An 11,124-nucleotide genomic window follows, 5' to 3' on the forward strand; every position below is an offset into this window, starting at 1 on the left:
AAAAAACATTTTTCTTTCTTTGTTTTTAGTTATCGCTTTCATTTACTTTTTAAACGAACGAATAATATTCGATTCACTTTTTTCACGGATAATTGGCGAATGAGCGTTCGCGACGCACACGAGTCGTCCGTCGTTTCGCACGTATAACGGGCCTATATTTCGTTTACGCTTCTCCGTTTCGATTTCGTTCAACCGCATCCGATACAAATTTCTTCTCTCTCTCTCTCTCTCTATCTCTCTCTTCATCATGAAACGAAATTCGAAATCGATATATCGAAGAAACTCGCTATTCCGTCCCTATTACGCGGATATAAATATAATCCGTAACGTACGTACGATAGGTCGAGCACGTGAGACCTTGCGCTCTATTCAAAGGGGAATCTTCTCGGCTGTACGCGCGCAAATGGCTTTCGAGAGACGAACGTTCTTTTTCAAATCTATCGCGTTAATTTGATCGATAAATCTCGATATTCGACGATGTATACAAACATAACTATTCTTCGTCTCGAGTTTGCGAGGCGATACATCGGGTAGGAAGATTGGAAGACGGGAAGGGAGAAATCGTACATAACCTCGTTTTTTTGCTCGGATGGTAATCCGGCGTAGAGACAATCGGCCTAGTTGTCGTCGCGTGGGACACGCGTTGTCCGACGCGTAATCGGCGAGAGGGGAGGGGGGAGGCATCGAAGCCGTGCACTCTCGATACACATGTAAGCGCGCGTGTCGTAGGCAGCAGTGCGGCAGCATTAGCGGCCGCTTATTTCCCTTTACCTCGATCGATATTATCGACCGTTCGAACGAGCGGCAATCCGTGTCATGGAAACGCGTTTGCAAATTCCTTCATCCTTCTTGCTTCCTTCCTTCCTTCCTCCTTCCTCTTCAATTATTAATAGCCGTGCAATCGTTTCTGGAACATCGCCTCTACATCGCGCCATTTTCCGGCTTGGCCCGATCGATACCGAGATACCCTCCGTGTCCACCAAAATTTTTCCTTCTTCTCTTCCCGAATATCGAGCTTATCCGACTGGAAACAAAAGCTAAATATACGATATAAACCGTTTTCGAGGGAAACGGTTTACCTTGCGTGGATCGTACACCCTCGTCCCTTTTGCCATCCGACCGGAATTCGTTAACTAGATTTTTTCCTTCTTTTTCGCGAAAAGTTTCCGATATCCCATTTTCTTTCCTTCCGCGTTTTCTCCCCTTCAAAGACTATATCCGTGGATAAAGGGAGGGAGGGAAAAAATCGAAATCCCGAAGGGAGACGTCTCTCGTTATTCCTTATCTTCCGATTATATTTTATTTTCTTTCTGAAATCGATTAGAACGATTTTCGTTTCGAATTTCGAAAGGGATTTTAAAATTTGATATAGAATTTTTATAATTCTTCTGTCGGAAGATTTTAATTTCGTAAAGAAAACGAGAGAGAGAGAGAATAAATTTAATCCAATTCGTAAATTTTTTTTAGAGCGAGAAAAGATCGAAAAAAAAGATGATAATCACGTTACGCGATGATATTCTTAATCAATGATGAAAATCTATATCGTTTCGTCGTTTATCGAGCTTTACCATAATTAATTCAATCCCTGTCGGCTAACGGTGGTGTTAAATTTAGATAGAGCTACAGTCGTTTACGCGACTAGTCGAGTTACGGTCAATTATGCTAATATTATTGCACACATCAGCATAATTGCGTTAAACGAGATAAAGCCGTACGAAACGTTGAAAAATCGAAACAGAGCTCTCCGTTAATTCGCCTACATTCTCGATAATCGTTCTACGTATCGTTTTACATATCGATCGATACTTTTTCTTATCCTTTCCTTTTTCTTTCATCTATTTTCACGAAACGTGTCTCGTGAAAATTTCATTCTCACGTTCGAAGAATAAACACCACTTTAGAGATATTCCCAACCCAAGAAGAGAATACGGAAACGACGCTCGACCCAAAAAAAAGAAGTGGAAAGAATTGTGCCGATAGTTCTCTTGAAATTTTCCAATTCCTATCAACGCGTTCTTTTTTCTCCCTTCTCGATTTTAAACGACGATTTATAACGTCGTTCATTTTCATTGTTGTTTAACGCGACAAAAATATAATTTGAATTGAATCTAGTAATTTTCCCTAGATTTAGTTACTTCTCATATTATATTCCCTAGGTTAAAAGCTTCCATTACCATTCTCCCGCATATCTAGTGCGGGGAAGTGGTTTTCCCCGCAGCAGAAATAGCACTTTCTTCTTCTTCTTCTTCTTCTTCTTTTTCTTCTTCTTCTTCTCCGTCGAATGAAAAAAGCGCGCATAAAGGGGGAAGGTGGGGGAAGGTGGGCCGCCGGTAAACGCGCGTCGCGCCACGTCTAATTCCTTCTACGATGCAACAATCCTGCGCGAGATATCCGCGTATTTCGTTCGTATTTCGTATACACGCGGCGATCTCGTATATCGGTCGTGGCACGAGTGGTGAGTGGTGCGAGTAACGTACGGTGAAGTGCGCGAAACATCTATATATACATCTGTACACCGTTCGAGACGAGAATACGTCGGTTGGTCGAAAATTAATCTTTCAACGGAACAACGAAACGAGGCTTTCCTACCGTGTGTATCGCGGATAAGTGGCGGCGCGTGCCATCTCCTTGGCGACTGAAAATTTCGAGGCTCGGCCGGTACACAGTGTGGTGTCGAAATTTCGCGAATAATTCTCGATTTTTTTCTGAAATTTAAAACGCGTTATTCCATTTCCACGAAAATCGATTAACGTAATGCGTGTACTTGCCTAGTACTAATCTCGATCTATCCTGTTTATCCGGTGGAATTTAGCCGAGAGCATGGAAACGACGCGACGAAACGACTCGTATCCCGAGTTTTCGTGACTGTGGCTATTCAGTCGTACTAGTCGTTGGATGAAAGCGAAAGTCGACCGTTTACCAGTAGTCTCGCTTGGCTTTATCAAGAAAAAAAAAGAAAGAAAGAAAGAAAACAGAAACGGAAATTTCAACAGAAATATATATCCTGGATTTAACTTGGCTTAGAAAGTGAAGTCGGAACGGTTTCAAGCCGACCGGAAAACATCCTGTTTTTACTTTCGACGAAGATGCATTCTCTTCGTCTTACTTTTCCTTTCTTTTCCTTTTTTTTTTTTTCATCATCATCAACGACGAGAAAATTCATTGATTTTTAGCATCTTTATCGTGGAAATTACCGCGTTAAAGATTTCAGCCTTGAACATTTTCCGTTCCTGTTTCCGGTAATAGTGGTTAATCGCGAAATATACAAAACGACACACGATCGTAGAGATGAGGGACACGATAGAAAAAAAAGACTCGTATATTATAAATTATTCCCTTTGTGTACGATTACTTTATTTGGAACGGATTTCTTATACCATCTGTGACCATCGTTATCCGTGTCGATCGATTTCGAATGCATCGAATATCAAGGTAAAAACTCGCCTATTTTCAATCGTTTCCCGAAAGATTAATTGTCTCGTTATCGAGTTGCCGCCATATTTTCATAAGAATATATAGAGACAGGTCTAGTAGCGGAAAAATGTTGTCCAGTGAATAAAAGAGAAAGGTGTGGAAATATGTAGAAATTTGTTCGACGAGGTCCATCTAAATGTCGAAAGCGTAATCAATCGAGATTGTAACGCATCCATAAAATTCCTCTTCGATTTATGAACCGTGAAAGAAAGCGTCGTTCCCTGAATATGGACACGTTGGAACGCTATAATAAAGTAACGAAATTTGGCGAATCGATTATGGTCATTCTGATTAATTTTGGAAGTAATAAACTCTAGAAACGAAAATCTGGATATAAAAAGTATCGTACGTTACGTAAATTTAAATCTTACAAAGTTAAATCGAGTCGAGTCATGGGTTGTTGTCCAATTAATGATTGAAACGAAGATGCCAAATTTCTTTTTTGTTAATTCATCTCGTAAAATCCATCAACCGATTTTTATCTTTTTCAAAATCTTGACAGTAATCTTGACATTGACGAGTCTGTTTTCTTTCAGTGACCGGTGACTACTTACTTAACTTCCCTTTGCACACGTGTACACGTCCTCAAGTTTGAAATATTATACACGCTTATACACTCGATTAACGAGTAACGGTTTCGATGATTTTTCGTTTTAAAAACAATTAAAATGTAACGAGAGTTTTAAAGGTTTTTTTATATCACGATTGATACACAGTTATACGAAATATTTAACGGGCGATGTTTTAATAATAGCTGAATCTCTCAATAATTGAATTTCTCAGATCGCAAAGATAGAATGAAATGGAAGTTACCGCAATGCGGAGAATCCGTAACTGTTTTCGTCGTTCACAGTATGTGAACATCTATCCTCGTGCGAACAAATTTCCTTCGATTCTTTCATTTAAGAATTTTATTATGCTTGCTTACACGCTTCGTTTACCGTTTGTTCGAAAATTAAAAATACCGTATTTCAGAATAAATAAAATATTCTCCGATTAAATATCTTCATTTATGTATTATGAATAATATGTTCTTACGAGATAATTATTAATAATTGATTAATCGTGTTATCGTTGTAAAAGATTCTCGTTTATATTCCACGAATATAAAATAATCGTTTATATCAAATTAAATTAGATAAAAAAAGATCGTATATTTTTCGAGACGCACAAGAATAATCGCGAAAGAAGGATTGGGATCGATTGTCGGTTAAAGATAATCTCGATGGCGCGTTTACTTTCAATAACAATGATATTTTTACGTTTCCATACGTAGCTAATTTCACAGATGACTCACGACCCGCAAGGTTCATTGACGTGGACCATCTCGAATTGGAAAGTTATTTTTATAAATCGAAGTTTGTTTCGGGTCCGATATATATTTTCCATTCCACGTTTTATTAATTCCGAGATAAATCATTTCGAGATTTCCGAAATAACATTTCGTTCCATTTCTTTATCAAACGATATTTCACATAGATTTGTCGTTGAATGATTTTGAAAACAAGCAAATTTCATCGATCCATCTATTCTTAACGAGTGATTGGAACGAATTTAATGTTAAAAAATTTGGGACGAACGTTGAACGAAGCGAAAGACAAAAGATCAAAAGAAAGAAGGGAAGAATCGCGGTTGAGAATATGTAGCAATGGTTCGCGACCGCTTATTAATAAATGCGAATACGGCCGATCAAATGTTTGGGAAACTTGGTTACGAGAACGATAAACGAGGAAAGTTGCGGGTACTCGGTGCAAGTTCTAGAGACTGCGTATAAAGGCGTGCCAATATAAACCGCAAGCTTCATTTGTTGCTCGAACGTTTGCGGCTGGCTGGCTGGTTGGCTGGCTGGCTGGCAGGCAAGCAAGCAAGCTAACACCGACCAGTTCACTCGCAGTATTTTCGTTGCCACCGACCGGTGTTGTGTGCCGCACCGAACAATCCGGAAAGGTCACCACCTACTTACCGCTCTCGTATTATAACTCTCTTTATTTACCGTCTATATCGTTTTCTTTTTTTTACGCGTCAATAACCGTTGATAGGAGAAAAAAAATTCCATTCAACTCGGTTCACCTTGATTCCCTTTTTCCGCGATTTCGACGTCGCGAAAAAAAAGAAAAAAGAAAAAAAGAAAATTTAATTATATCATCGGATCCAAATGATGCGATAATGCACAAAGTTCCATCGATTATGTTGTAGATCACGATTCGAATGAATTGGTCGACGCGTTACCCTGTCGACGGAGAGATGCAAGTATGTTTCGTCTGCAAGTTCTTGAGAGAAGTGGCCCCGCAATAACGGTATCGTTTCGTTCGAATTTATTATTTTCGTATTATTTTCATACATATATATATATATTATATGAAATTTATCGTACACAAATTTTATTCTTCCTGATTTTTTTTCAATATAAAGAAAAAAGATTTTTCGTAGAAAAGATTAAAAAAGTATATATATCGATATGTTTTTGAATAGAGTAATAAATGGATTCGTATGTTTCTTCCTCTTTCTAGTCATTAACATTACGTGCATGCGTATATTTTTTTGTAGTGAGTGTGGTGTGGAATGAAAGAAAAAGAATGCAGCACGGTAGAGGAGGCTAGATGAGCACCAATTTTCAGAGAGGTGCATCGTACGCGAAACGTCCAGCGATTGTAGGAAAAAAACAAGACGGCGCGTCTCTGAAAGGAAAGAAAAGCGATAAACACGTGTGCGAAAGAATACGCGGTCCATACCTGGTCCGCCATTTTGGCGGCATGGTCCTTTGGGCCACTATACTATTCCTACAAGGAGCTGGTTTCGTAGGTAAGTTTTTTATTTTATTTTACTCGACACCTTGTTATATTTTATTCCTATATTTATCACGTAATTGACGTTTCATAGATTGAATTTCCTCGTTGCTTTCTCTATTTTCTCTCTTTTTCTCTCTTTATTATTATTAACCAGCAACGAGAAAAAATTCGTTTCGTTCGGAATATAATCGTCGATAAATTGCTCGATCGATAAAAATTTACGATTTACGATTCTCGCGTTACAGTGCGACGTAAATTCATCGGCGTGCATATCTTATAACTAGACTGCGGATTTTTACGTAGCTATGTCACTGTTGCTATGTAACACGCGCTAAACATATGCTGAATCGTATAATACTTTATCGCGACAATAAACCATTACGCTCGGGCAAAGTCACGAATGAAAGTTGGAAACTTTTCGTGCGAAAAGCGTGATTATCAAAGAAAAGGAAAAATTTTATCGCGAAATTTTCGTTTTATGCCTGATGTATCTCGATCGAGATGCAAGGATTCGAAATATTCGAAATAACGTTTAAAACGTTATTGCTCAGAGATTGCGAACAAGGCCCGAGTCTCGAGCTTTGAGGATAAGTCGACGAGACGCGAAGATAATAAACGATTAAAAATTATCCTTTTCTTTACGCGACGATATCTCGGAAACCAAAAGTCGTATCGGGATAAATGAAAAAGCGTTTTAAAGGGCAAGGTTCCGCGCTTCTAACGATCCCTCGTTCGTCAGCCAAAAGTCATTATCTTCGAAGTTATAACGATTTTAAAATTTTCCTAACTTTATACAGGATTTAATCTGATTTTAAGGTAAATTCCTCTACTCTCCTCGATCGATAAGTCAATTTCGATCGATCGGTTCGGATTATTCGGAATTGAATTAATTATTAAATTGGATTAATTTTTGAAACTAGTTACTAGACGAGAATAATCGCATGGTATAAAAAACGATGTACTTAATCGGAAAAATCCGCACTCTATTTGTAACGTTTGCGTAAACCTTGTAAACTTCTTTCGATGTGGGTGAAAAAATATTATAGAGCGAGGATCGGGGTCAAGATGGCCGGTTTACGACACCGCTGCGACCGATTCAACGGTGAGAAAATATATACGTGTTCGACAAAGAGATTGGTCTACTGGCCAGTGTTACGTCGATATTATCACACGTGCATCCCAGTTTTTATCCGATTTTACCGATTGGGATCTCTCTATCGCTGTTTTCTCAATATTCTCTAACTTTTTTAACTCTTCAACGAAATTAATCAACTGGATTTGTTTATCGTATCTAGCTTCTTACTTTAATCCTTAATTTTTTTTACTCACAAATACGCGTTTCCTTTGTGCAGGCTCGGTAACAGGTATTCCTGGTGTTCCGGAAAATATAACGGTGATGTTCCTGAATCCAACCTCCGTGCGCGTATCTTGGAGCACCAGTCAGGTCGAACAAGTTGAAAAATACGACGTCACGTACAAGCCAACGGATGCCAGGTGCGTTCTGGAGATTTCGATGTTCCACTTTTAACTTTTTTTCCTTTCTTTCTTTTCTTTCCACGTACGTATCTAACAAAATCATCCATCCACTTAAATCGACACATAGTACATCCATCATATAGTTTGAATTCGCAAGTAAGAAAATGTAACGGGTTTATAAAATTGTACTTTCGAATCATCTTTGTTCAAACTTTTTATACCGCTTATTACCGTTAATTCATAACTTATAGCTAGTTGAGAAAGAATTGTTGACAAACTGTTGTCGCCACTTTTCTTATTATCCCATTAATTCGCATCATCGTATTTTTTTTATCGTATCGACGTTTTCCTATTAAATCCAAACACGATTATATATATATATATATATATATATATATATATATATATATATCCATGTATATAATCCATCGTTAAAGAAATCGCGTATGATAGAAAATAGAAAATTATTTCACGGTCTATTCTACTCTATCGTATTCCAGACCAAGATCGCACGTCCAAGACGCACGTTCTGGTTACGATCCCTGGAAATTATCTGGAAATGCAATCACGCTCCGCCACCCTCGTTTATTTTACGTTTTAGATACGCCTATTATTCATTTCACAGCGGCGCTATAATTCTAAACGTTTCGACGTTTCCACGACATCGCATCCATCGATTACCGTGAGAAAAAGAAGCTCGCACACAAATATAGTGCAGTAATATAGTAATTTTTTTTTATAATTCCAGTTGGTACGGAGTATTGTCGCGGAATTTTTTTTTTTTTTTTTTTTACACGCGTAGCGCGATGAAAAATGATTTCACAATGTATCTCGCAATATCTCAAAGACGAATTCATTTATCAATTGGTATCAGTCTTTCGATGTGAAATTGTTTGGAAAAGGACTCGATATTAATTGATGCTTTTACTTCTACTGCGGCACAGGAAATACAACGACAGGTACATACCTCTTTTAAGGTGTTCCTCGAGAATTGCGAGCATTGAAACGTAACGTCTTTTTTTTTTTTTTCTTCTGCCAATTTATTCGACTACAATATAACAATATTTTCGTTATTTCGCGGTTTATATCCTATCCTGGTCGAAAATACACTTGGAATATAATATTTTGTTACGAGTTCAAAAAAGATATATTATTAAAAATTAATTCGCCACTACAATAAAAATGTACGTTATGAAAGTATGGAAAAAAACAGAGTGGAGAAAATATTGCGTTAAAAGAAATTTAAAACCGTGGTCTGTCTCTCTCGAGAGAGGGAGAAAAAAGAGGGAGACCGAGCACGTTATCTTATACGTTTTAAGAAGCTTCGAAAAAACTTACGAAAAAGAAGTTTGCTCGTTATCTTTAATGATCTTAAGAAAAACATCTCCCCATAGATTCAATTCGCTTCGTGTACATTTTTCGTTAAAGGTAACTCGTGTCGAGAAAGTTTAACCGTTCGAAAATATATTTTTCCTAACTTTTTAAGATTTCAAAAATTAACGGTATAAATTTATTTACAAAGGAAAGGCGTCGAATGACTGGAGCGTAATAAAGTATTCGTAACGCGGCTCGAAAATCGCATTACGGTAAACAATAATTATCGAATTAACAAGAATTGATTAACTCATCGTAGAAAATTTTATCGAGAGAACGATCGAACGAATGAGAAAAAAAAAAAGGATGGATAATTTCTTATCCTCTTCTCCATCCACGATAATTAAATTTTTAAATTAATACATAAAAATCGGAAATGAGAAAAAGACAGAAATCTCTCGGGACGAGAAAACCTTGGATGAAACGTTGTACGATCGCTACGACAATTTGCTCGCAATTCTTTGGAGGGGGAAGGGGGGGGGGGACGTAGTTAATTAAAAAAAGAAAAGAAAATCGATACGCGTTTTAGAAGATATGGCGATACGATAGGATAGACGAAAAGAAAAAAAAAGTAGAAGAAGATAGATGCAGGAACGAAAACACAACAGCAAGGTGGTTAGTTACAGGGTGGTGGCGGTGGTCGCGGGAAATAGCGAGGCGGTCACGTTGAGCGGTCTGAGGGCCGACACGCAATACCAACTCGTCGTCACTGCCGTCAGAGGTGGGAAAAAATTTCGAAGTCGGCCGATCGTCTTCCGCACGCTTGGTAAGTTTTCGATCACTCTCGTTTTCTTCACTCTCGTTTCGCCGCTTCTCCTTCCATATATATCTATCTATCGAGCGTTAACCCTCGATTGTTTAGAGCCGCCGCGAACATCCCCGCAACAGGATGCAGCGGTGACCGGTGGCCCTCTTCCACCCCCTCCACCTTCTTCTCAGCAGCCGCAAGCTTACATACAGGTAGAGGAGTGCCTCGAAGGATCTCTTCCTCGCTCTTTGGAATACGTTCGGGCGAACGAATTCTCTTTCTTTTTTTTTTTTTTTTCTTTTTCTTTTTCCCTTTTTTCTTTTCGTTTTCTTCTAGGTCCGTGGCGTGGAAGTGGGCATAGTCGTGTTGGTGTTGATCTTTTGGGCGGGCGCGATAGCGTTGTTCTTCAATCGTTGGGGCAAGATACGTATGTTGTTGCCGTATCAGCCCGATTACAAGGAACAATTGAAAGTTCCCGGGACCGGGGTGTGCGCAGCGGCGAACGCCGCTTACACGCAACATCCCACTCAACACACCTGTTCTCAGGTAACGCATAATTGTACCCTTTCGCCTTTCCCCTCCATTTTTTATCTCTTTATCGCCTTTCGTTTTATCGTTCCGATTATGATAACGATAATAATGATAATAATAATAATAATAATAATTTTCTATACGATGTTCGCGACTCGATGTATCGTAAAATAGTCGCGAGATTACTTTTCCAGGAGAAGAAAAACAGCCGATCGATTGTTTCTTTCCGATTGTTTTTTTCCGCGTGAAAAAAGCAACTGTCACGAATTTCTGGCTTTATTATTCGATCAAATTATTCGAAGAGAAGTGAAAGTGATATCATCTGGAATTTTCGAAAATTTAAATAAATGTGGATAAAAGTTAGAGAAGAGAGGGAAAAAATCGTTGAATTATAATGGAACACGGGATTACAAATTTATAGATATTTCTGCCGTGTTTTTAAATTATCGAAGGGAGGGGGGAGGGGGGCATACGCGTGATTTCCACGAAACGAAATATATAGAAAAAAAAAATTATACTAAATTTACGGGTTGTACGAGTTGTATCATCGTTTGACATTTCATGAAAGTTAAATTAATAATAAACGTCACGCGAGGTATTCTCCCGAGCCTGATGCGATGCAGCCTACGTACGACGCAACGTTATTACGATTTCACACCGGCCAACTTTGCGCGATTCGATTTACTCGTAATCCTTCGATCGAAATCGCGCGATCCATTTTTTTTTTTTTTT

At 38.4% G+C, this 11,124-nt stretch overlaps 1 protein-coding gene across 14 annotated transcripts in view; it reads left to right on the top strand.

The window, feature by feature from the left end:
- LOC102672106 overlaps positions 1-11,124 on the top strand; it is a 22,255-nt gene that overhangs the window by 1,045 nt on the left and 10,086 nt on the right. For 2 of the 14 annotated variants that reach the window (XM_031510032.1, XM_031510028.1), the window contains exons 2-8: positions 5,671-5,771; positions 6,093-6,276; positions 7,616-7,757; positions 8,684-8,698; positions 9,734-9,879; positions 9,976-10,073; positions 10,198-10,407. In XM_031510032.1, the coding sequence (XP_031365892.1) occupies positions 5,727-5,771; positions 6,093-6,276; positions 7,616-7,757; positions 8,684-8,698; positions 9,734-9,879; positions 9,976-10,073; positions 10,198-10,407 (840 nt within the window). In that variant the 5' untranslated portion in view covers positions 5,671-5,726. Of the gene's footprint in view, positions 1-3,477; positions 3,611-5,177; positions 5,421-5,631; positions 5,772-6,021; positions 6,277-7,615; positions 7,758-8,683; positions 8,699-9,733; positions 9,880-9,975; positions 10,074-10,197; positions 10,408-11,124 lie in introns of those variants that run through there. The other 12 variants (XM_031510027.1, XM_031510033.1, XM_031510031.1 and 9 more) reach the window with 12 other exon arrangements.

This window comes from Apis dorsata, unplaced genomic scaffold (genome assembly GCF_000469605.1).
Source record: "Apis dorsata unplaced genomic scaffold, Apis dorsata 1.3 scaffold_198, whole genome shotgun sequence".
Classification (NCBI taxonomy): Eukaryota; Metazoa; Arthropoda; class Insecta; order Hymenoptera; family Apidae; genus Apis; species Apis dorsata.